Raw genomic sequence first — 27,927 nt, forward strand, 5'->3', positions numbered from 1 at the left:
GCAGGGTAGGAAGAGTCTTCTACACTGAACCCTACCATCTAAAGAGAAATCCTGTCTGCCTCAGTATTATGAGGGTAACAGAAGGAATTTAAAAGCATAAACTAACAAAGGATACCTGGTCCCTTCCTTTGTTTACTTAGAACCTACTCTATATATAAGCATAGTACTCAAGACCAATGAAGGGGAAGTGAGGATAGAGCTGATAAAGAAACTGGTACCTACTAGTCACAGGAGGAGAAGGGCAGCACAGGGCCCCTCCTCTGCTGTTTTCAAGGCCAACGATTAGATGGAATTCACCATCCTCCCATTTTGGCCAGTATTTCCTATGTCTTAGAATTCCAGGAAGGAAACCTACCTGGAGCACCTGGAGCCTACTGCTGGCTACATACACAATGAGATTGGAGTTAGCTGCCTGAGGATCACACCAACCAGCATTTAGCGCAGAACCAGAGCTCCTTGAACCAACACCACAGCTACATTACGCAGCATCACTGTGTGAATTCTCATAAACCCAAAGCAGCTCAAGCCCACATGGTTCCAAAGTTTACATGTCTTTTATAACCCTCTGTGTTCCAGAGACTATTTAGGAATAGTTTGTTCCAGTAAAAGTTTTAGACATACACATACACACACATGTATATGTGTGTGTGTGTATGTATGTGTGTACGTATTTATGTATGTATGCGTGTGTGTGTGTGTGTGTGTGTGTATCAGAGAATGAGTTCATTGACTAAAGAAAGTCTGGCACAGTGTTAAGGTACAGAAGCTTTCCTCTGACATTCCGTTTTGCCAGAACATGTAGAACCAGGCATGGATTTTTTTTTTAGCAGAGACTCATAAATTTTCCTATTATTCTAACTTTTATAAGGAGATATTTGATTTCCATGTTGTTTTTTCCACTCTAAATGTACAACTCTAAATGTCTCTCTGCTATGGTTGCTAATAAAAATAAATAAATAAAATCATGAAAAGGATTATAGGGGCCCATTACTGAAAGTTATTGTTACAGATAGACAAGTTTCAGCATGAATTAGAATCATCATTCCTAAAAATCTCAACAAGAGACTCAAACATTATTTGAATTTCTTTTCTGTTTTACCCTTTGTACAATAAAGTAGTATAAGAGGCATTAGGAAATTCCTTCTCTCTGGAAAGATACCTGCAGAGAACTCTGTGTCCTGGATTTGCAGTTCTCTCTCCTCTTCTAATAATAGCTTTGAGATACAACTTCAATCCTCACCTAGGATCCTGATAGAAGGGTGCCAAAAAAAGGTGCAAAGTGTTGAGAAGTAGAAAAGGAATGAGTGTGCAATACTGTCCCTTGTTGCTAATCTGAGCTTTATGCTTAATGGAAACAGAAAAATCCTGTTGAATATAGAGGCATAGTCAAGTACATGGAATTGCCTGATAATGATGATGACGACAATGAAGATGGTGATGACAGCTGACATCCCTTGAACACTTACTAGTTCCAGGCACCATGTTAAACTCTTCATAAGCATTATCTAAACAGAACCTGGTACCACTTCAGCAAGCAGATACTATTGTGATCATTTCATCAAGGACAGAAGGGAGGTTCTTTTGCCCAAGGTAATATTGTCAGGGCAGGCCAGTTGAGTTAAGAAAACAAATCCCTTCATAAAGAATCAGGTTCCTAAACCTATACAGGAGCCTACCCTTCGCATAGTTAAGAGTTCTAGCCCTAAAACAGGACCAGTGGTCAGCTTGATGGGATCACAAATTTTAACATAATTATGGGAACACTTGCATTAATACCCTTTACACTGCATAAATGATCCATAATTATCTAAGAGCTGTACTGTATCTTCCCAGGGAAAAACTATAACAGTTCTGATGCTTCTTAGAATACAAAGATGTCATGGAAAGAAAGTAAAATCTCCCCCTTTAGTCCCCTGAGATTTCTAAAGAGGGTAGAATTTTCTACAAGTTGATCTCTCCCCAATTCTTTTCCATGCACATGTAAATAATTTGAGGTAGACACACATATCTTCCATCAGAAACTTAAAAACTCTGTCGATGACACCTAGGGGATCTAGCTCACTTTCACTCTCTAATTCAAGGCCTTATGTATAAACAACTTAAAGTATCCTTTATAAATCCAATAATGATCCACCTTCCTTCTACCATATTTTTAGCTCTTACTGTTCTGTACCCTTGGACCCAAACCACAGTGAGATTGAATCGCTTCCACTGAAAAGACACTCTGAAGCTAGAAAATCAAAATAGAACATACTGAATGTTTGCGATTTCAACCACAACCCCTACTCCGCCTTAAATAGGATGGAGTGCTTTCTCATGGGAAAATAAGATTTATTACAAGAGTTAGAAGCTCAAAAACAATAACTTATAAGGGATGTGTTCACTAGCAAGGCTCCTTTGCAACAGAAGATTTTAATTAGGAGGAAAAAAAAGCAGTCAAATTCTAGAATCGTCTAGTCTGCATAGCATTTACTTTGGGTATAAAGACAATGACGTTGTTACAGGGTTGGGATCTGAAACAACTGTTCCACACAAAACTGATTACAATGACCGGTTCATTCTAAATTGGTGGGAAAAGCTTTGCACTCAAATCCAAGAACGTACAGCCATGGACGGCTCACAGCCTGGCCTATGAGTTCACACACTAGCCGAGATTTTCTAAAATCTTGTTATTTAAATAGAATAAAATTTTAACTTGAGGGTAAGTTTGTTCTAAAAGGGGAAAAATCATGAGGTAAACATATGACATTTATTAAATTCGATCATTTTCTCAAAAGTAAAGAGCATATTTCACTATTTCCACTCTGATCTGAGGTTGTTTTCCTCGTGGAAGCTTGGCACATCTACACAGATACTACCTTGATGAAGACCGGGACAGAGAGGCTGTCACATCAATAGTGAGCCAGAAGAACCTTGCAATCTCCCGGAAGAAGCCCTGGCAGCTTCACCATCCCACCGACATGGTCCTGTCTGTGGTCCCAGAGTAAGTGACATAAGCAGGGTAGCAATTCCCTCCTCAGTCACCACTTCTAGGGGTACAGGACAGGGTTTTAGGAAACAGTTACTTCCAAGCCGAGAGTGCTCTGGAACCTCCACATCAACACTGTTAGTTGTGTCAGTCATACAGGTCAGGGCTACTTGTGCTCTTTGTCTCTCCTTGCTCCCTGCTGCCCATAGGTGAAGTTTCCCCAGTATCATTATTACGTCAATTAGGAAATGGCATAAGAGAAACTCAGATGAATTAGGCTATCACCTAGTCTAAGAATTTGACACAAGAGAATATGGAAACTACTCTCTTGAATAAAATAAACATATATAAAAGAAATCCTTTACATCTCTATTGACCAACAGCACAGATAACTAAATGCAATTGTAATAATCTCCATTCATTTTGATACCCTTCCCATAAGTCAATGGTATGAGCTGAAACGAAAGCATCCTCAAGGCCTGGGTGAAGCCGTTTCCTCCACTGAGATAGGATGTATCTTAAACTCAAGGCGATTTGCCAACTCTAAAGTCGCCCTATGGTACCAAAAGAAGCAAGGGCAGAAAAAGGAGATTTTCAGATGCCCTCGTGACCAGAAAATATTCTCAATAAGCCATTCAATGCATGTGCTCAACCTTATCAATCAGAATACAAATGTTTTGATTGGCATTAGTATTATCAAGAAGGCAAAGGTGAATCATTCCCTGGAGAAACACTGATTATCTGCTAACCTTCTCCTTAAGATTCAAAAGCACTAGCAAGTCCTTCAACCCGAATGCCAACAGACATTTCACACAGGCTGGGGAACAATGAACGTGCCTGAGGCTTGCCTTGAAGGAAAAAAAAGAAGCAGGAGATGGATAGAAAAGTTTCTACATCCCCCTGGAGGGAGACATTTTCCTTGTGAAGGTGCAAACAGTTCAAAAGTTCTACTGCCACCACGGGAAAAATTCAGATTGGGCAGCCACTGAAGTTCTGGAAGGTGGTGCTAACAGACAGTGCCTCAGACTGCTGACGCCTTGGTGAATAAATCAGTACACTGACCAAAAGGATCGATTTTAAAACATTCTGTGGTAACCTGGACTTCGTGCTGTACAAAAACTAAAAGACAGCCTCTGCCTTCGAGGACGTCACAGGCTCCCTGCAAGGCATCAGCAGACGGGACTGCCCTTCTTACTCCTTCCCTCGCTGCCACTCCTCTCTCACGGTCTTGCAAACGAAGAAGATTCCGGCATGTTGGCTCTGGAAAAAAACTCCTAAATATATTGCCTAGCCCAACTCCTTCATTTTAAAGATAAGATTGGGTCAGAAATGGATAAGTGACATGCCCAGCATCAAAGAGTTAATGTGATACGCTAGAAAATGCCAGGCTCCAGACTGCCAACTCCATACTTCAACTCCAAAGGGAGAGAATCTTTCTCCTAATTGTAGGACCTACAGTATCCGTACACGTCATGCCTAAGACTCCAGAAACAATCACACGGACCTTTATCTCCTACGTACTGGTTTCCTTTCAGCTGCTGTGGTTCACACTTCTGCTTTGAAGTGAGAAGGACCTTCTGAAAAGGAACGGAGGAGACGCAACCATCAGTCACATTGGCCAAGAAGAGAATTATGATCTCCTACTGTCTCTGTGCTCACCTTCTTAAGAAGTACATTTGGGGTTTCAAAATAAGTATCTCCTATCATTCAGACTGAGGAAGGGTGACCAATGGAGGCTGCTTCCGTGGAAGAGCAATGCAGAGTTAAGCTGTGTAAGCACCCCAAGAATTACAGCCAAAGAACGGAAAATGCTCCTTTCCTCCACCTGCTCTCTGTCTTGCCATTGGGCAAGCGATGAGCATTGTTGCCGAACTTCGATGTTATTCCACCTACTCCAATTCCACAGTCTCCTCACTGTTTTTCAAAATGTTTTTGTATAGAAGATCCTAACTAGTCACAAAGAGCTAACCTAAGGAGCCAGAATTAATATCACTTCATAGGGTCACGTAATGGAGTTCTGGAGTTGGAAACATATCTTGCGAATTATTTAATCTAATCTCATTTTACAGATGAGTAAATGAAGGCTTCAGAGAGAGTTTGAGAATGTAGGTATATACAGAATTGAAGCCAGAGCCCAAGACTTTCAACTCCCAGCACAACGTTCTTCCTAGGAGACCACTCGTATCACCAGCAGACCTGGGACTACTGCAGACATCCGCCTTCCACCGAAGGGTCTGGAGGAACCCCTGGACTCATCAGTGTCACACTTGCCTTGGATGTGCAATGGCTACAGCAACATAATAACTTCAAATCCCTATCCATCAGTGGCTACCGAGCCTCGGCAAGATAGAATATGGTCTGGTGAAACAGGAGAGATATGAGCATGGTTAGATATGCAGGGAAAGGAAAAGATCCATGACAACTTGAATAACTCTGAAGACAGAGGGGACAGGAAAGGCAGGGGAAGGAAAGCAGGAAGAAGAAAACTTGCCATCAAGAAAGCAGGTGAAAAGAACGGCGTCAGAGCACAGAAAGGAGAGCTACTGGTCACATAATATACCATATTCTGAGAAGAAAAAGACCCTAACTCCTGTTACTTCTCTTACAATGATGCTTTCTCTAAAAGTTCTTTAAGAAGGTATACTTAATTCAATTTTTAACCGAGTCCATGTACAGTTACAGGCGACTGCTGTTTTCAGATATGTTTTCATAAAACTGAGTGCAACACGAGATAAATATTACTTCTACACTAGCCGACCATGGATGGATTTTGATACTTAACACATACTGGGTGGGGCAACTCCACCCTTGGCCCACAACCTAGCTGCAGCGAATGGATCTCTCAGTCTCTTGCTAGAGCTAGCCTCACGGCTGTGTGGCCCTGAGACCTCCCAAGAAGACCCGGGTGCCACAGGAAGAGATACTGCTGACTCAGGAGATGGCCAGCTCCCACTCTGAGGCAGCCAAGTGAAGCCAGCCAGGCAAGGAACTGAGAAGCAGCATGTAGCACTGTTGACATTTCAAACACTTCACTGACTGTGGCTCAAATGTAAGTGCTGTGTGTTCTTGCTCATCTTGGGAGGTTTCTAGAAACAGCCTTTTGTGTGTATGGTGGTTGTTGCCTGTCTTGTTGAACCTAAATTTCCCAGTAAACTATTTTGTTAGAAAAATTTTTTCTCTTAAAAAAAAAAAGTTACTTTCAAAGGATCGGGTTGTGAAATCCATATTGCTTATCAACTAGGGAGCCCTAGAAGGACCAATAAATTCACCAGGACCCCACACAGAAGGTGAGGTTTAGGGACTAGGCAGTTTATTGTTACATTAAAATGTGGCAACTGACATTCTTTGGCTGTGTTTCAAGTAGATACTTTTTGGTCCCCTCATTTTTAAGCCTTAGAAAATGCTCAGCTATGCAATTTCCACTACGAACTCAAAGTCATAGCCAAGGATGGCACATGCCAGCTTCCCAAAGTCAAGATGCCAGAATATGCAAGGCCAAATCCATCTTACATCAACTTACTCCTTAGGTTTATTCTCCATTACCTTTTAAACCTGTCGGCCATACCCCCACCTCCAAACCTGAAGCAGTACTTATACACCTGGCATTTAAATAGGTATTGATGTACTTGTTACAAAGTTTATGCAAGGTAAATACCTGAGATCCCAGCTTTTGGAATTAGCAAGAAGTGCCAAATCTTGATCAATGGAATGCCCATTTCCATTGCAACTGCCAGAGTCTACAACAGAGATTACTCCTTAACACAGGGCCATACATTTGGGCTATTCAGCCGATCACACACAAATCTGCGTTCCTCTTACCTACCATTGCCTTTTGAAATCAAGAGTCCTGGAATTCTTTAGGTGAAATTGTTTCAACGAGAAGGACATCTTCGATGGGTCTCTAACAACTGGCCCAGCTGGACCCAAGGTACTCACTAGACACACAAGTTCCAGCAGCCAGTAACCATCTCCAGCTACTAGGGCCAGTCCTGAGCTTCTGATTTGTGAGCTGCACAGACAGGTTTTAACCATCTTTTTGTTTATCTTTTAGCAGCAAAATACTGATGAAACCCAAATGTTTCCCTATCATTCTGTCACCTAGAAAAGGGAAAGCCAGAGAGAAATGCCTGCACATGATAGATATGCTCTTCTACTGAACAAGATTTAGATAAAGAACTTAAGAAACCAGGATGGTTGAATAGCACAGAGAACCAAACCACAGCAACGCAAGCATCTCCCACACAGCCTGGCAAAAGGCCCCTTCCCTGCCCTTAAGGGATTATTGTCTCCAGCTAAAAGAATATTCATTCTCCATATCTTCTCAGGATGGCATCTCCATTTCAGCCACCAGCTGCCATGGCATCCTTTTTTCTCATCCTTCAGGTTCTCACAGCAACCATAACAGATCTGAGACATGGAGCCCTGATCAGAGATGATTAGCTCTGGATGACAATAAAAGCAATGTCAAGGTCAATAGATTACAGGCAGGACAATTTGATACCCACCCTTACCCTTAACATCCTGTCACTCTTAAAAGGTTTTCATTATAGTTAGGTCTCAGAAGTCAACACAGCATCCTTTAACTTGATGTTTACCCTCATTACTCACTTGTCTTATCTTTTTGAAGATAACTGTCCTAAGTTGTTTAAAAGGAGGAGAGCTGGTCAATAAGATGATGGATACAGCAAAGTAGAAGAAAGATAGAAAAAAGAAGATAGTCACTCTCTCCACCCCACATACAAAAAGGTCTTTTAGTCCAATCCCTTTGTTCTACACATGAAGAAACAGGGATCAAGAGTGGAAGAGACTCCCAGGTCTCACAATCAGTAGCAGAGCTGGGGCACTGGGGGTGGCTCAGAGATTCCGTTCTCAGTGCCTCCCCTGCTGAAAAGCAGGGCCTCAATAAAGGACCAGCTGAATCAACAAAAGGGAGTGGAGAACATTCTGAGCACGGACATTATATTGCCCTCCTCCCTCTGAATACAGGCTGTAGGCATGCTGAGAGAATTCAAGAGCAGAGGGGACAAATGACCTTTACAAAGAGGTGGGATAAAGTCCAATGACACCAAATACGGGACGGCTACACTGTTCCTCCTCCTCCAGAGCACAAATAGTTCAAGCGACCTAAACCAGTTCAGAGGGATAAGCCAGTCCTTTCAATAATCTGTTAAGGGAACAAATTTTAAAAACCCATAGAGCACTTTGCAGTCTATCTAGCACTTTCAAATACATTATTTTTTTATTATTAAATTTATTGGAGTAACTGATTAATAATGTAAATTTCAGGTGTACAACTTTATAGCACAACAGCTGTATACTCTATTGTGTGCTCACCACCTGAAGTCTGTTCTCCTTCCATAGCCTTGTATTTGACCCTCTTTACCCTCTTCGTCCTTCCTCTCTACTGTTATCTGTATCGCTGAGTCTGTTTTTCCTTCTCCTTTGGTTTGTTCATTTTATTTTACCCCCACAATGGTCCCATTTTCCAAGTAAAGAGACTGAGGACCAAAGAAGCCTTGCCCAAGCTCACAGCTGGTAGACAGTAAGGCTGGGAGTGGAGCCCCTATCTTCCAAGTCCATGTTCGGTGCACCTTCTTCCATGCTACCTCCGCCCAGTGTTACTAATGACCAAAAGCCAAACACAACAATAGACCAGAGGGCTGACGGCACCACACCCTCAGGCCAGCTAAACAAGGACTAAAATCCTTGCTGGAACCTGACACAGGCTCTGCCTCCCCAGAATTTCAGGGCTGAGAATTTCCAGAGGAGGTTCGGCCCCAGGCGCCTGCTGAGAGAAGCCCTATGCCTTGCTATCCTGGATGACTGTGGCCTGATCACATGAACCATAAGTATGACTAGAGCTGGATCTGTCAAGTGCATTTGGCACTTGGTGACATACCCGGCTGAGCAGGCAGATTCCCTTCCAGGGAGCTCCCAAACATCCCAAACACTGTGCTGCGAAACGAGGAAGGAACCGGGCTGCACAGGGAGCTGGAAAACCGGACAGAACTCCCCGCACCATGTCTGTCCTTCTGCACCAGTAAGGCAGCTCAAAATTGGTTTCAAAGAGCTGCACACACCACGCCTTACACGGGTACTCTAAAAGCCGTCAGGAGGTTCCTTCTGGGAAGTGACACCAAAGGACTTCGATTTAAATTTCTACCATTGGCAAATACTCTTTTCATATTTTTGAAAACGAGTTCAAAATTAAACTGGAAAGGATTATAGACCACACTGGAAGGTCATGGAGGCAAACAGAGAAACTGACATCAGATAAAGTAAACTAATAATACAAAAAAATTCTTTCAAATTAAACAAAAGCTTAGAAATACTGATCTAGATGAGACCTTCATAAAGGAAAACAGGAGAAAGAGACTCATTTACAAATTGTATGAATTTCCCCTTCATAGTAACAGGAGAAATGGAACAAATTTTGGAGGAGCAAACGGTTTGTCAGTACTTAGTACTTACTCTGTGCCAGGCATTTTCACATCTTTTATCTGCTCACTAATCATGGAGAAAAGATACTATCCATAAGGTATAGTCCAGAAAATAGAAGTAAAGCAGCTTCACAAAGTTGCATAGCTACTAACTCTTGGAAACATAAAGATAGAAAAGGCCAAGCTAGAAATACAGATAAACCCTATCAGAGCAGCCACCACTGCACAGCAAGGGCAATCTGCACCTATGAAAAGGACCAGGTTCTGACATCATTTCACTCTTATTCCAAGTGTGAATCACATGCCTCCTATGAGGTACATGTGTTACGATGACATCCTCCAGATTCAGAAGTCATGAAACTGACACACCATTGACAGGGCGGGACGTGAGCCTAGGGATGTTTCCGCGAAGTGTGTTGATGGATTTGCACTAACCTACCCATTTTTCTCTCTCAGCCCTCTTTGCCACCAAAGGCTACATTTGAGAGATGAATGATGGTTGGGGAGGGGGGGTTCCCCCGTGGGGCACAGGGCACTGTAAAGGTGCTCCCTGGAGCCCTGCCACAAAGAAGCCCTAAGGCATTTACAGTGTGAGCATGCCCACAACTCCAAATTCATGATCACCTTTCTCTAAGGTCTAAGTCCTCCCGTGTGCCTCACGTAAGGAAGAGCAAACAAAATAGCCAAAGCTTACTGATACTTGTTGAGCTTTTATTAACGAGAAAGAAATTTTGCTAAATGCTTCCCATGCATTGTACCTCACTGAATCCTCCCACCACACACCCGTCACGTTACTTAGGTATCATCATTAGCCCTACTCCACACACGAAGAAACAGAGGTTCAAGGACGGTTAAATAACTTACTAGAGGTCAAACTATATGAAGCAGAGGTAAAACTTAAACCAATGGGCCTATAACACCGAAGTCCAGGCTGATGACCACTACGCTTTATGCCTCTCACAAAATATGTTTCATGTCCTTTCTTCCAAGTACTCTCTTTGATCTTTATTATTAAAGCTATGAAATAAAATACCCAATTAAAAAGTGGCAAAATTTTTATACTGATGGGGTATGAAAGTCAATGAGGCTATAAAATACTGGTAAGAACTTAAAACTATGAATTTAAAATCTGTAATAAGGCAAGAAATACCAACTTACCTATCCAACACATTCCCACAAACGCACCTGTTATAATCAGCTGACTCCCCTGGTCACTCAAGCACTGGGGTTCTCGTAGGCTCTTGGGTGTTCATAAACCCTCTAACCACAAGCATCTCAAGAACGGACGTAGTGTCAACGCACTGGGCTGGAGCGCCCTTCTCTACCATCACTGCCTGGGGCTCACGTCCTGCACTTGCCTGTGCCTGCTGAACGTGAAAACAGAGAGGGGCCTTCCCAGAGACACTGTGGATGTGAAACTCCCTCAGCTCCAGGAAACAAAAACAAAGAAAAAAACCTCTCTATGCCTTTTTTTCTTTAGATAACTGGCTAGCCTTTGAAGTTTCAAACCTAATGCCGAATTCTAAGACAAATCATGTTTCTATCCTAACAGCATAGCCGACTGTCCCTTTAGGGCACTGATACACCAAAATAAGAATGACAGCCTTGTGCTGTAGTCAGAATGGATCCCACTGAAAGACCAAGCTCAAACTGGTGGCCTTGCAGAGCCTGAATGAACTTTCACCCAAGGTGGCTGAAGCACCCTAGTTTAGGAGCACCAAGCTTCGTCTAATCACCTTCAAGAGCAGCACGACTATCATGGGAAAAAAAGCTTCTGGCCCAAACATTACAGACCCTACACCCTCTTCATTTTTGTCATCCTTACAGAGAAAAGTCTATGTGAATTATTCTCCTAAATTTCTAAGATTTTCTTACACTATTTTTCATTTGAAATAAAAGAGTTTAAAATCCAAGGAATCTATGTTACAACAATCTCACATAATCGAGCACTGCCTAAGACCAGACAAAGAAAATAAACAGAATCTCAGTTACCTCTATCAGCAAACGGTCTGCCCATAATTTTGTCTCGAATACAAAGAGCATTCTCCCGTTCCATCTGTTCAGCAAACCTTCATCCTCTGCAAAGGCTCTTTTAATGGACTTCTACAGCTGCTTCGGTTACGCGTACAAACTGCTACACACTGACTCTGCAGTGACATTCTCCCAGAATGCCACTATATCCCTCAGGGGCTGAAGGATAAGAACTTGAAAAAAGTTGAAGGAGTACTTCCCCCTCTGCCCAGCCTCCCCTCTTCACAGGCAGCTTCCCTCCAAGAGATCTGCTTCAAAAGTGCAAACCCAGTGAAGTCACACATGACCTCACAAACCCCCAGCTTAACTCTTTAGAAGCCAGGCGGCCCGATAACAGGGAGAAGGGACAACTGTTAGTCTATTTAGAGTGGTCACAGCTTACGAGAGGGAAAAGTTTGTCTAATATCATTAAAAAACAGAAAGTAAATTCAGCCTTGTTTTTCTTTAATAGCACTAAGATTTCTGAAGTACTATTTTTACAGACCATAATTTCCTATAGCACACACATTCTGGCCCTAAAGGAATGACTGAAATAGGCAACAAAACGGATCTAATTCATTTAAATTATATAAAATTCAGCTGTGTTAAATTCACAATCGTGATTTTTCTATTTTCATTTCTAGTTTCATGTCTTTTTCTGCTCCTGTTGATGTTAAAATATTCATTTGTCCTGCTGTTCAAATCCTGCTTCAGACAACCAGGAGTGGACAGGCAACACTCAGGGCTGTCAGACACAAGCAACAACTGTCACAGATGCGTCTGAGAATCTGGAAACTCCAGGAGTGGGGCCATCTGATAGAAAGGACAGCCACCAGACCTAACTAATGGATAACAGAGTCTGCACCAGTGTCCCTAAAGGAAAAGGAGACTGGTTTCACTTCATTTTCTTTTCCGTGCTTTGTCTTTGGGCTCCTGCTATTTTTGCTGGGATAGGGAAATTATAAGGATCAGGAGATGAAATAACTAAAAATTACTTTATAAACACAAGTAGATAAAATTACATGCTCTCAAAGAAAATGTAATACGCCCTTTCAACAATGTCTTGGTTCACCCAGAAAATGATAGCTTACAGTCCAGTAATTTCACTCCTAAATATATACCTGGCCTAGAGAATCTCTCCCATATGCGCACAAGAAATAACGAATTAGAATGTTCACTGCCACACCGTGTGAGATAACGAAAATACAAGATAGCCAAAATGTTCAGAAATGTGAAACTGATAGTATATATCTATGTGTTGAATCCTATACAGCCAATAAATTGGGCTTTACAAATTGATTAAAATGAATTTGAAATATTGAGGGAAAAAGCAAGTTACAAAAGGAAACAAGAGGACAGCGTTTATATAAGGTTCAAAAATATGTAAAGGAATATTAGATATTATTTATGAATGCAAACCTATAGAGGAATAATAAACACACACGGTAATGGATAACTTTAGGAAGAGAAGGTGGGATGGGACCAGGGAGGCAATCACAGGAGTTTGCAACTCATCTGTAATGTTTTATTTCTTAAACTGGTCGTTGAGATCACTAGTGTTTATTATTTTTTAAATTTTTTGGTGTGCCTAAAATGTTTCAGAAGTTGTAAAGCCAACTGCATAATGGCTAACTTTTTGAGTGTAGCAGCACATGTTCAGTCAAGCAGATTAACAGGAGACAAAGACGTTAATAATCCCCTCGACTCCCAACACTCAAGTCCCCAAATCTAAGCAGCTGTTACTAATTCTGCCTCAGTTTGGCTCCATCTGGAAAGTCATCCTGCCCCACTTCCCCTACGACCATTTACACACGTCCACCTGATCCTTCAAAACCCATTCCCAAAAACAACACTTCCTTGCAGGTCTCTGTGACATCACATTCTAAAGAGTCCCAGCCTTGGAGCCTTGCTGTCTAACTCTCTGGGCCCTGTAAAGTCATTTGTGAAGTTATTTGCCTCCTCTTCGGGAGACACCTAGTACCTAGTATAAAGAAGCTGCTAATTAAATTCTTCATTCAACAAAAACTGAGTGCCCAGTATGTGCTGGACCCTAAAAATAAGACTTGAGAAGTTCACTGCCTGATAGGAGGACCGGCTCAGAGCTAAGTATAACAGTATATGATGAATCCTAAAATAGTAGTTAAATTAATGCTGAGTGTGAATGACGAACTTTTATGATTTTGTTCCACAATAATAATTATTCAATACCTCTTATTTTCTCTTTACTAAAGGCTTTATATTACTACTCTTGACTAGAAAATGTCACCTGCTTTGTGTTGAGGAGCTGCTAAATAGAGTAATTACACAGTAAAATAAACTATAATTAAAACTCCTTACCTTCAAGTAATCTAAGGCTCTTAGAATTAGAACAGATATACAACCAACATCCTAAGTCAATCTGACCACCGTCCATTCATACTAGGTGACTTGGAAGAAGTTTTGAAGACAATAGTTTAAGCCGTGCTATTACTGAGAGCAGTCAACCTTTTTGAGTTATCACCAAGTGGCAGTAAATTATTACCCCTTTCCTCAGACAATGAAGTTTAGAGAGATAATTCATCAAAAGTTGAACCAAAACAGCCTGACTTAAGAATCCACACTCTTCACCAGGAAACCATAATGTTTCCTAGGGGGGGAAAAAAAATAAGGATCAACCCCTATATTTCAAGTAGGAATAGGCACCCTATGATTCCCACACTAAAAATGACAAGAAATAATTTTGAGGTTCACAGCCAGAGCCACTCAATTTGATAAACCTGTTATATTTCTGCCCACCACTAGCACAGTGACCTGTAACAGGCCTGCTCCTCTCAGAACAGGGACTATCTTACTTGGCTTTGTATTCTGCCACGCAACAGTTTCCAGTGCTTCTCAAACTTTAAAGTGCTTATGAATTACCTGGATTTTTAAAAAAATACTCATTTTGATAGAGTAGGTTAGGGGTGAGGTCTGTTACACATTTCCAGCAAGCTCTAAGACAACTTAGGCTGAACATCAGAATCATCTGGCTTTTAAAGGTTTTAAAGCTATCACTATCTGGTGCCATCCTAGACCAATAGAATGACTCTCCAATGGTGAAGCCTGGGAGTCAGAATTTTAAAAAGCTCCCTATGTAACTCTAAGGTGCAGTCAACTTAGAGAACACTGTCCTAGAGATCTCTTACTTTAGATTTGGTCCATGGACCATTGTTCAAGACCAGTGCTTCTCAAACTTCAATGTATCTGCAAACGACCTGGATATGTTAAAATGCAAGTTCTAATTTAGTAGGTCAGGGGTGGGGCCTGCGATTCTGCACTCCTAACAAGATCCCAAATCGGCGCTGCTGGGTAGCAAGATGGGGAGTATAAAGATGAAAAATCTCAGTAGTTCAGTGTATTGGATTTATATGGCTTTCCTACAATAATGTCAGATTCGGAGACCAGTAGAATACCTGGGGATGGAGGTTCAGGCACAGGCATATGAAGTAACATGAAGTGTGGAGATTATGAAGTCAAAGTATTAACCTACCACTGGTTTAGATGGAGTTTAATATTAATCCTCATTAGCACTCATAAAAAAGATTATATTCAACTTACCTGTACCATGGCCACTCAGGTACAGAATATTGAGGCTCTACTAGGAACTTGAGCCAATTTGATAGCTCTGTATTTGTTTACAGAAAATTTATGAGGACTCATAGAAGAAAAAGAAAAACAATATTAAAGCACTGGAAACATACCCATTTGGGGTTCTGATAAGCTAGTACTCCTATGTAAAATACCTTCAAAGAACTATTTATTTGGAGAAGGTCTCCGTCTTTTTTCTTCCCCAAACCATGGACCACTGGATAATACTTCTCATTCCGTGTTGCAAATCTTGTGTTAAGTGACCTCTGCTGAGAGGAAATGTTATTGCTTCCTTTAAAAGTTAAATATTGCACTGATATATGAATTAAAAAATTGCTATATCACCCTGACCAGTTAAAATATTAACCGCCAATCTGATTTTTATTTAGAGCCAGGATTCTCCTTGTGATTACATATACCTCCAATGTCCTTTATCATTTGAGGTCTTTTAATATGGCCTTTAATAAAAGATCATCCATTGAACCAGCACCCCTCAGCACTGATCACAGCAATATCCACTAATGTCCAAGGAATTACTTTAAGGTTTAAGCTACTGAATAATAACATTTCTGAAAAACCCTATTTCAAGTCCAGGACCATTTCCTCGAGTCATCATCAATTTAAAGGAGAGGCACCCAACACTCAGGCAGAGCCCAAAATCACAAGAGCTGGGCCAGGCCTGTCTGAGGGGTGGAAAGAACACCGAGGACCAGAGCACCAAGCTTCCATAGTGTGCGCCCTGACAACCAGGCCGCTGTCAGAGAAGAGAGGCAAGTGTAGAAGAGCTGCCAGGAAACTCACCTTAGAGAGCACATTTTCTCCAAACATGGAATGAGAAAGACGCCCAAGCGCTCCTGCGTGCACATCCCTCCAGCCGGCCTCAGCCCACTCACCCTCCAAGAGCTCACTCGCACCCACAGCTGCAAGCCTCATCTCTAAACAGTGACTCCCAAGTCTCTCCAGCTGACCTTCAACCCTATACTCCCACCAGCATTTCTGCATGAAGGACCCCTCACTCTCCTCAAATTTAACTGTTTCAACTGCCCCCACCAGTGGGTGCTCTCCTACAAATCCTGTTGCTCTCTCCAACTCCTCCTGGTTGTTGCTTGACTTTGAAGTCATCCATGCTTGAAATCTCACATTTTCACTAAGCCCACATGTCCTATATTCAAACATTCACTAAATCCTCACTATTTTTCTTATCAGGCTTTTTCTTATCTTTTTTCTTATAATCCTTAGACTGTTATTCAGACCATTGCAAAACTCATGATAGATTTAAAATAAATATCCACAAATAAAAACTTAATAAATTCTTTAAACTGTAATTTGGATGATATGGTTATCTCCATTTTACCAGTAAGGAATCGGAGGTTCCTCGAAGTGAAACAACCTACCCAAAACCCAGCAGCCAGTAAAGAGAACTTGACTCCTGTATTCTGAGACCAATTCCCCACATTTATGCCACCCAACCACAGTTCATTGTACTTTATGAAAAGAAAGTGGTATTTCAGGCAATCCAGTAATAGCTGTTTTGGATACCTTAGAGCTCGGAGGATGACAGCTCAGAGGCTGACACAGGGCTTGAGCACACAGTGATGGGGCAGATGACTGTTCTTCAGGTGCTACTGGTATTGGTATTATTATTAATTTTCATTTATTTATCTCCTATTATGTACCAGGCATTGTTAAGCCACTTAATTTTCTTTTCTTGATCTTTTTTCACTTGACTAATCTCATCTGCTCCTCCCTCCTATACCAGATAGGTATCATTCATTTCCCTTTACACAGGGAAAGGTTCCCAGATTGTAACTGACTCAAGATCACACACCTAGTAACTGAGGCAGGATTCGAGACCAGATATGACTGACTCTGAAACCTCTACCAGTCCCTGCCTCTCATCACTGAGCAGGAACTCCTTTGTGGAAAGAAGAAAAATTTATCACAATGGCTTTAGGAAGCTAGAAGGAAAAAAATGAGAAACTATTTTCTACACAAGTTTTAAAACGTAAAAAAAAAAAAACTAAAGTTATTACTAGAGTAACAGCAACCCAATAATGAACCTCTGGGGGAGCAGCACTTCCCATTCCTAATGACAGGAAAGTTGGGGACGTCATGGCCAGCCGGCTCTCTAGAGCCCATCTCACAAGATCAAAATCTTTTCCTCTGTCAACAGCTTAACTAATATCACATTATTTTAATTTCTTATTTTAATATTTATACATGATATTAAAATGCTCATAGGCTCTAAATTGGGATGTCAATGATTTTTTTGAAGTCACACTTAAATATATTTCTGTATTAATCTTGTTTCATGTGACTTTTTCCTGGACAGAAAGACACTGAAAAGGGAAAATAGCTGAAGAAGAAAAAGAATACTTCTAAATGCCAGCACTCCATTTGAGAAGGGCGGGGAGGGGACAAGAGGAAGGCAGAAAACCGCAACTATCAAATTCTGAGTGGACCGAAGCCTGACTGAAGCACCGTCCTCAGGCATATCAGTTGCACACAGATGTAATTCACCTCGTCTGCTGTACAACTCCGTATCCATATCTGAAAGGAAAACTAGGAAGCTAAGGCATAAAATACATCTATTACACTAAAAAGGTCATTTTAAAAAAGCAGTTTTATATATTTCAGAGAACCAAAAGAGAAGCTCCTGCCCTATTACTGTATTTGCTATCTCCCTTATTCTATCTGTCCAAACCCAAGCTCAATAGAAATGGCCAATATCCAGCTCTGTTAATGGTCACGATGACATCTGTGCCATATAGTTTCCAGGTCAGAACTTACTGATTGGAGTTGCAGTCATCAGCTGATGGGCTGGTGAGGGAGAAGCATCCAGACACAAAGGAACCCATTGGAATATGTATAACTGTAAGTCTCTAATTATCCTTTCTAATTTTGGAGCCATGTGACTGGACTTCACACAGCACCGCTGACCCACTAGCCTGAGTGCTCTGTAGCTGGACCACAAACGAAGGGGATGCTACTCTTCACTCCTTCATTAAAATATTATGTTACATTCACAGGGCAAGCTCTTTCCTGACTGACAAGTAGCTCCCTGGTCAACATTCAGTGTTCAGAGCATTCAAAGCACCTGAGAGAATTGAACTCTTCCTGTCTGGATTCATCCTGGATCTTAAAAGGCCTTTTCACCTTATAAAGAGTGATCTATTTGGCATCTCAAAGGTACATAATCCTTTAAAAGACAGTGAGCACACATACTCTTTTTAAAATGTCCTTTACAACACGATACGAGAACTTTACAGATTTGAAATATTTTCTTCTTTGACTTAAGTGGAGAGAGCATTAGGGAAGAACAATCCCCCTCTGACCACCAAAGTGTGGCTCAATCCAAGACTGGCAAGTGTTCCTGAGAAGGGAACTAGATTTGCTCAAGTGCTACAACATCCTTATCACCTTCCCAACCCTTCCTACTTCTACCTTTCTTTTAAAAAGCAACAATAGGGAACAACGTCATCCTGAGTTCAAAATAAATCACTGTTGAATACTGCCAAGGAAATAATCTTCAATGGCAAAGTAAAGGCACATATTGAAACAGGATTTTAAAATATACCTAGGCAATGCCAAACAAATATATTTTTGTTTTGAAACTAAAAATAAATAGGCTTTGGAGCCTGACTGCCTGAGTTCAAATTCTGGGTATGTCAAGGTCTTTGCAACTTTGAGCAAGTCACTGCTCTGTGCCTCAGTTTCTTTATTGAGAAAATGAGAATATTAATAGTTCCTCTCTCCTAGCTCATTATGAGAACTAGGTACTATGTGTTTACTAAATAAATAAGACTTACAGGATGCATATGATATAAAACTGTGTTGAGAGACTATCTAAAGTAATCTTATAGTATTTTCTACTGGGACTTACTTGTCTTGGTTCAGGTCTAGTTACAATCACAGAAGCATCATCAAGGAAATAGGTATCATCCCCTATTCTTTGCACCTTCCTCAGAGTTCACTTTATCCAATACAGTCAGATGCCCCAGTCCACTGCTGAGGAAACAGGAGATGCCAGTGAATAGATATGGAATGCTAGGCAGCATGTGCTCTTGTTTTATTCATCACTTTTCTTATATAAATATCACAACATTTACTAATATGGTTGAAAAATAATTTTTTCCCTTGATTCCTAACACTTTACGCCTGAGTGTTTGGCTGAGGGAAGTCATTCATATTGACTATTGTGCAGTCAGCATTCTGGTCTGGAGTTTCTTACTAGGCTCAATGCCTCTGTGTCTACTTCCTTACCTCTGCAGAGGGATGTTTTAATGTAGAAGAAAAGTTTAAAAGCCTGCTCATTGATGACTTTAAAAATTTACGGAGATGTTTATTAATGACTTGGTAAAATTTTTCTCAAAATGAAAACACACCAGCAGCAACAACAATAATCAGCTCTACAATTACCAACTTAGATTTCTCGCTCTATAAATGCACGGCACTGAGAGAAATTAGATCAGAAGAAAGAATAAAGATACGAGACCAGGCAGCCTACAATAGGGAATGTGCCTGGTCTAGGTGTCAGGCAATTTTAATTCTGGCACAGGATCTGTCACAAGGTAAATCCATCCTGCCAAACCGAGACTCAGATTCTTTACTGTAAAACAAGGTTATCTACAGCCCCACTTTGAGAAAATGTAATAATTCTTCAACCTATAATTCCACTGGTGCTGCAACTTCTCCAAAGCACCAAGAGGCAGAGGGGGTTAAAAAAAAAAAAAGTTCTATCAGTTTCTTTAAAATTTCTTAGGATCACAGAGACCGCTCTATGTAAATATTTTAACCCTGATTAGGGACATATACACATGGAAAAGTGCCAGAGGTGGGTGAGATTCAGTTGGCTCATCTCTAAGATGCTTCTCATCCAGTACTAGAATTCAGGTCTTATCGCTGGGCAAGATCTCATGGTTCAACAATGCAGGTGACGCAGCCGAAACCTTATCTCTAGATAGCCTGAAGTATACCACTGTCTCAATCTGAGGTGCTAAAATACTATAACCTACTCCAATACCCTCTCTTAACTATCTAGCCCTGCCCTAGTGACTGGCACTCCAGCTGGCCCCAATAATGACGACTTCCTATTTTAAATGAGCAGACCATACATCTGACAAACCTTTCACCTAATTCTTTCCTGTTCTGACTTCCTGATGTTTATCTCTTGTCTTTATTTACTTACTTCCCTATGGCTCCTGCAGCAAAGCCTTTCAGCCCCAAATGCTTTGCTCCCCTACCAATTTTAGATCTGTAATACAAACAACTTCCACTTGCCCCGGAAAAATGAACTGGAATTTCAATGAAAATTTCTGCATACCTGTGCTATCTATAGCATTTTATCACAACTTACAGTTGTCAGAGATGACGGTAGAAAAAAAAGACTGGCATCCTCCACTCAAGGATGCCCCCTCTCAAAGACACCCCCTTCTCAGGAATGCCTCACTCTCAGGGGCACCCTGTTCTTAGGGACACCCTGCTCTAGGGGACAACCCTTTCTCAGAGATACAGGAAGTCTAAACGTGAGCTTATCAGCCAACCACTTCTGATTCACACATTTACTCAAACTCCTACTTTGTACCTAGCACTCTGCTAGGTATTTTAATCTAGATTAAGTCTTTAGCCATAGGGCATACTGGGTGTCATTAACCTCGTTTTGTAAATAAAGTGAGTTTCAGAGAGAATAAGTGGTTTGCCTAAGTAATTCAGACCAAGGTATTCTGCTTTTGAGACCTGCGTTCCCCTTATTATCTCATTGTGACCCAAGAAGACAACCAACATCTATGGTCGATTCCACATGGAAATGCACAGCTACTAAGTTAAAATATGCCAGTCTTGAATATGCTCATCTAATCAATGAATTATAAACCTATAAACTGGTTATAGAAAATGCTTAATATAGGATTAACTGCTCATAAAAAGAGGTTCCTTGGAAACCTATAATGTGAATACTGACGTTTTTTTAAAAAGCAGTCATTTTTTCATTAGTTTTAAAATAGTTTATCCCCATTTAACCTTCCCACCACCTCCGCTCACATATACACTGACACATTTTAATTAAGGAAAACTGTATCAAAATTAAATTCATAAAATCTTTAAGAAGTTTAGCATTCTCTGTCCACTGATGGAGGTGCTAGAAGACAAGTAAGTGACCCGAAGATGATGAGCAAGAGGAAATGAAATGCTGGATAATCCAGAAATAGACAGAGAATCACTAAGTGACAGGTATAGCACACATACTGTATATAACATCATTTTATTTCCCAGGTACTTAAATCCTAAAGTAGAGAGAGAGTAAGTATTTATAGCCCTCACCAAGATATCAGCTCTATCAAGCACCCATATAATCAGATCCTTCCCCCGCCTCCTCAGGAATAGGAAGACTGCCTAAAAGAGCAGGCCTTCAAAGAGCAAATAACTGAAAGAGACTTTGGTGACCGTATAATCCAATACGCTCAATTTACAACTAAGGAATCTCTGGCTTAATCAAACAACCTGCTCCAAGTCATCAACCAATGTCAGTGCCAGGACAAAAGCCAAGGTCCCTCAGTGTTCTTTTCACAGCACCACGCACTGCTACCAAAGCTGCATCATCAGAGTTAATACCTACTATCACCTACAAACATTTGTTCAGGATCCAACTTACACATGGTAATCCAAGAAATACCACCAAATAGCCTGACCCCAGCTTGCCAATTTGGCAAACCACTAAAAGGTACTCTGCCTGCCCCTAAAACCCAAATAACTTTTTACTTACATCATTCGCTTATATCCATAGAAACTGGCCAAATGCTTTTCAAGTATATCTCACACTCAGATTTCCCAAAGAGAAAATGCTACAAAAACCACCAGCACAAAATTAATGAGAACAGGACTAGTTACCTTCCCCAGAAAGCCATCTCCGGGGTGCCTTTTGCGTAGATGGAGTCTCCAGCGTCACTGAGCCCATTGGTGATGCCACGAGAATAGCCCATCACTATACCGCCATCTGCTGAGACGCTCAAGACATCTTGCTGTTCTCCCACTGATGTCCTATCCAGGAACTGACCGCCTTCTTTAATGCGCTGCTGTATCATTGGAGTGAGGGGCATTTCAAAGCTAAAATAGCTATCAGGCTCTGAGTATAATGTCTCCAAGGACTCAGCACTGTAGTACAAAGAAGTGTTGTCCAAAATGGTTTCGAACTGGGAGCTGTACATATCGGTGGAGTCCTCCGTATACCCAGGCCCAAAGATATCATCCTCTCCTTCCCTGAAGCGCTCCTCATGTTCAAGAATCCTGGGAAGGAAATAAGAGTGAAGAATTTCAATATTAGGTTAATTTTTTCTTTTTCTCTTTTCCTCTTCAACCATATAAAAAAGATAGCATTCTGTAGAGCTAACACTTGTATTCACGAGGCTTACGTCTTAATGTATTTGAGAAGGAAGATATCACAGAAACATATTTGAGTCAAAAAAAAAAGGCTAGCATACATGTGCTACACAGCCCTCTAAATAATTTAATATGGTTTCAAATCAGTATAAGTATTTACAGCCCTCACCAAGATATCAGCTCAATCAAGCACCCATATAATCAAATCCTTCCCCCGCCTCCTCAGGAATAAGAAGACTGCCTAAAAGAGCAGGCCCTCAAAGAGCAAATAAATATATCTAGTCCAATGAATATTTGAATAAAATATTAAATTCTCATTTTAGCCAACTAACTCCACAAATTCAAATTATCACCAGCTACCATCATCTTTAATTTTGACAGAAGCAAATAAATATATTGTGTAAACCTAATGGAGTAAAAATACACTAAGCTTTCATCAGTCTATTAATACTTTCTGATTTAAATAAGATCAGATGCCCTCAAAAATCCAAGGGCCGCCCCCTGCTGACAAAAAGCAGCACTGCAGAGAGATTTTAGATCCAAAATTAGACAGTGAACAACATAAAAAAAAAAAAAAGCCAACAGACATGTTTATTGCAAAGCTAACCCAAACAAAGAAAACCTAGAAACAACTTAAAAGTTAATATAAAGGGGTGGGCCATTAATTAATTAATATGTAGCATGTTCTTCAAATATTAAAATGAACATTAGAACAACCAAGTAAAATTTTAAAAACTAAATCCAAGAGGTCAAGTTAGAAAAACCTAGAACTGAATTCTGGATGTGCCAATGGCTAGCAGGTCACAAAGGCAACTTTACTTAACCTCTCTGAGCCTCGTATTCCTATAAATAGAAAAAAAAAAAAACAGAAATAGGAATAAAAATAGCTCATAAGTAATCTACATTCCTTCTAGGTATTACCAGGACTCATTCGGCAACACAGCTGTTTTTAAATTACTGAAAGCCTACCACGTACCAAATACAATCTAAGGTTATTATGCCTCTTAATGGCTTTCACTGTACTTGGAATAAAATTAAAAGTTCCTACAATGAGGCTCCTCCCTACCTCTCCACTACTTCTCATTTCTAACCACCCTCTCCCAGCTCCTTATGCTCCAGCCACACTGGTGAAGTTTCAAATCTCTAAGCTTGTCATACGGCCTTTGCTTCACACGACTCCGGGAAGCAAAGGGGCAAACTTGCAGCCTTCCTTTGCACATTTTCCCCTCCACCCAGAATATTCTTTCTCCCCACTCTCTACCTGGCTAACTTATAGTGATTCCTCCAGTCTCAGCCTAATTATCATTTCCACAGAAAGGCCTTGTACAAGCCACCAAACGAATTAGCCTCTCTCCTGCATTCAAATTATTCTTTCCAGTATGTCTCTCGTCTTTTCCTAGCACAACTTGTGACCCTATAATTTTTAATGTGTTTATCTGGTCAATGTTTATCTTCATTAGTAAGCTACATGAGGGCAGTGACCATGGACCATATCTATTTTCAACATTCCCTTATGCCCAGCATCTTAGCAGTGTCAAGAACACAGTAGAGAATCAAAAAACATTTGTGGAAGAAAAGGAAGGGAAGCGGGGAGGGAGGGAGAAAAGGAGGAGTGAATTAATAATTTACACAATGGCAAAAGTGCATATTCCAGCGGGAATACAATTACTGAGCCATGCGCCCACATATCAAGGCTGCTTTTGACGGAAGTCTGCAGACTGTTATGTGTTGGCGGGTGCAGGGGGGGTACGGAGAGGAGGAGTCCTGACAGCCATCCTAAAGGAGCATCACTCCCAGTGGATTTGTTAATTAACTGTAGAGGACGAGGCATTTCCTTATACCAACCAAGCAAACAAAATAAGCCCCTCAGCCTTAACACTGATGTGCTCCCATACAAACAATGAAATGTGTCACGAGGACTGACAGAGGAAAACATGGTACAAATCTGAAATGACAGCACGCTACAAATGAGTTTGCCAAGAAGAGCACTGCTATCGTCAGACTATGAGCAAAAGGAGTGAAGAAAGAAGAGGCATGTCTTCCGTTTATCCAGGCTCTGAGCTAGTGTGGATGTCAATAATGAATGGAAAGACAGAACATAACTGTGTGATGCTGAGTTCACTTACCAGGGTCATAATCAAAACGTATGTTACTTGTGAGAAGAGATTCTCATGTGAATGCCATGAGTTATAAAAAATAGAGTTATAGAGTCTACTTCTGACCTCTCGACCTCTTTTCTAAACCTAAAAATTTGAGTCAGCCCAAACCCAGAATCTCTGTGTTCATATATGTATGTAGGCTGTATGTAGGCACTGGTGTTGCACCCAGGAAAAAATGCCTAAGTCAGGATCTAACGACTACAGGTGTGTCAAAAAGAGTCCAAATCTTCATATCCTTAAAGATAATTGTGAGAGTTTTAGTTACCTCGGTGATGGAAATTTTAAAACCTGACAAATATAACAAAATGTCAGAAATGGATTCATATAGTTTAGTGTTCACGGTCTCTCCATCATTCTGCTTCCCTGGTCTATGCCTAATGGACAACTCTATGACAAGATACTTCAATACCTTAGAAACTTAGGAGGAATCTAGCTTACAGTAACTTCTCTTCCATTCTATGATAATAAGGACCAAGGATATTGTGAGTTGAGTTCCCACAGCCAAGCACAGGATCATGGTTTCCCATGGTATGCACCGGCGTCATGGGGCAGGATGACCATGTGAGCTCACCTCTCCTTGTCTCTCTCCAGTTGAGGTTTTTTCTCAAAATGTCCTTTGTTTTCCTTCAGGAAGACTTCATCTTCTCCACTCTCAACAGAGGCACAGGGGAAAATGTCCCTGAGCTAGTGGCAGGCCTCTCTGAAGGAGCGCTCCGGGTTTCACCCCCTACATTCTCAGAGAAACCAACTGAATTATATAAACCAGCAGAGGAGACGAGGTGGCTTGGCACTTTGGAAAACCCTTTGCGTTCGGGAGAGGCAGTCATTTCCGACGTCTCAGAATCCACAGGATGCCGTGTCTCTCTTTTCTCCCCTCCTGTCCACAATATTTCCACCCCTTGAAATTCCACATGTTTGACCCGGCCTGGGCGTCCCATGGAGCTACGTCTATCACAGCCCCCTGGGTGTTCTCTCCCCAGATCAGACCTCCACTCTCTCAAAAAGCCAGCACTGCCCGCAGAGCTGTGGGTTGCTGCTGGGCTCCCCAAGGAGGACACTGAACAATCTGGCTCCTGTACACGGAGAGCCCCTTTCCTGCTATTAGTAGTTAGCTGGGAAAGCTCTGCCTGAGTTTCTCCACTTAATAGTACAGTCAGATCCTTCTGGATGCTCAAATAAAAATTTTCCTCAGTTGTAACTTCAGATGAAAGAGGTATATTTGGTGGTTTTTCTTGGCCAGCAGGGAACAGTTTGTTGGCTCTCTGGGTTTTATGACTGGCAGCATCTAGCTCCTTTTCCACCTGCTGAACGGAAAAACTAGAAACGGCATCTTTGTCTAGTACCTTTGTAGCCAGTAACGTCCCTGAAGCTATTCTCGCTTCTGTAGCTTTCAGAGCTGAAATCAAAGAGTCAATGGGTTGTAAACTTTGTTCCTTGAGGTGACTTTGAGAGCGGGCCTCTCCAACATCTTTTGGTCCTTCTGTAACACTGTCAAGCCCAGAGTGGTGGCCAGCAAGAAGCTGGACCTCCTCCTGCCCTTGTTGGTGGCATGGCAGAGACTCTGCATCAAACTCGATAGAAGTTCTTAGGCCTTCTCCACTTTCCTCCATGGTCCCATATTCTGGAAATTCATTTGTGACATTCGGTGGGAGTAAAGTGCTTCCTCCATGATCACCTATGAGTAGAACAGAATAGACACATGACTTGTTTTGAATAACAGGTTCCAATGCGTATTAATAACTATCCACACATATTAGGCATTCAATAATCCTTATTTGATTCTTATTCTGTTTGGTTCCCACTTCTCATAACCTTGTCAGTGGTTCCTTCCACTTAGCTTCCATGAGTGGAACCACAAGGATTTTTGCAGAGAAGGAGGCAACCTAATGACACATGCCATTTTTAACCCTGCTTCTGATAAAGTTCCACACATGCAACCTACTTGCTACATTTACAAAAAGATTAAAATAAAGATATATATCACTTTTCGAATACCACTCATGAAATAGCAACTGAAATTTTATATGGGGCAAAACAATAGCCTTATGATTCAGCCAACAATATCTGTGCAGTAAAATCTCTGAGCTGCAGCTTCAGAGAAAAAATATAATCTATTTAAAGTCGGTAAATATCTTTCAGACTGAAGCCTCCCCTGCAATGTTTGATTTCTGTGGGGGAAAAAATACTTTCAGAACATCCCTGGAGAATGAGAGTGAAGTCAAAATGGAATAGGAAACTTAATGTGTTGAGAAAAATTGCCAGGATCCCAGCTGCATAAAATTTAAATGGTATCTTTTGCGGAACACCCACATAGGAAGCAGTGAAAACAATAATTAGTATATATTTGCCATATTGGATCAAATTTACATTTTCTTTTTAAAATGGCAGTCGGTGAGAACAATGAAGATGTTCTGATGAACAAAAATTTAAATTGGGAGTTTAAGAATAACAGGTATGGTCTTAGTAGCCCCTGTATCGAATTTCCTTCTAAACTTGGTTTTGGTTACTTTGTACCAAGAAAATCGTCAGGTATACCAGAAATGCAGTGCACTCACTTTGACAACTTTATGAAAGAGGACATTTGTTGTTATTGTTGTTGTTTTTAGTTGCAAGCTACACCCTTCCTATTGAGTGAAATATTTAACAAATGTCTAAATATATACACTGGAACAACGTCGAAGACTTGATTCCAAACATGCAGAAAATGAGGTGACTTGGAAACGCGAGTTGACATATGCTATCCTGCAGCAGGAGAAATCTGAGAAATAGTAATACATTTGAGAGCACACACTGTTTTCATATTCCATTTTTAAAATCATTTGAAAAATATTTTTAAAATTAAATTTGAATCAAGATGGAATCCAAGAAAGACTTCTCTGAGATGGCAGTACATAAAATACCTTCACAAGACAGAACTAAGAGGATGCGGCTTGTTGAAATCTTAAGAGGAAACAACTTTTTAAACCTTGATTTTGAAAAGGAAGACAGTTAAAAACAATAAAGATCCCTCTATCTAGGATGACATGTTGACGTTTTTAATTTTTCAGTAAAGAATGCCACAGGTCTTTTAATTTTTTCCCCTTTTAAAATTCAGTGGTTTTTAATATATTCACAAAATTGTGCGGCCATCACCATTATTTAATTCCAGAATATTTTCATCACCCTCTCCCCCCTGCCCCCCCAAAGAACCACCACCTGGGCTACTGTCATGTCACTCCCCATTGCCCTGTCTCCTTACCCCCTGGTAACTACCAATCTACTTTCTGTCTCTATGGATTTGCTTATTCAGAATATTCCATATATCCATGTGGCGTTTTGTGTTTGTCTTTTTTCACTTAGCACAATGTTTGCAAGGTTTATCCATGTTGTA

The 27,927-nt window shown here is 40.9% G+C and overlaps 1 protein-coding gene across 1 annotated transcript in view; it reads right to left on the minus strand.

The window, feature by feature from the left end:
* The window catches only part of PSD3 (pleckstrin and Sec7 domain containing 3), a 500,329-nt gene that overhangs the window by 232,453 nt on the left and 239,949 nt on the right, over nucleotides 1–27,927 (minus strand). The window contains 3 exon segments of the mRNA XM_039875742.1: nucleotides 21,910–22,305; nucleotides 25,129–25,213; nucleotides 25,216–26,232. Of these exon segments, the coding sequence (XP_039731676.1) occupies nucleotides 21,910–22,305; nucleotides 25,129–25,213; nucleotides 25,216–26,232 (1,498 nt within the window).

This window comes from Pteropus medius, unplaced genomic scaffold, assembly GCF_902729225.1.
Source record: "Pteropus medius unplaced genomic scaffold, Ma_sr-lr_union100, whole genome shotgun sequence".
NCBI classification, from domain to species: domain Eukaryota; kingdom Metazoa; phylum Chordata; class Mammalia; order Chiroptera; family Pteropodidae; genus Pteropus; species Pteropus medius.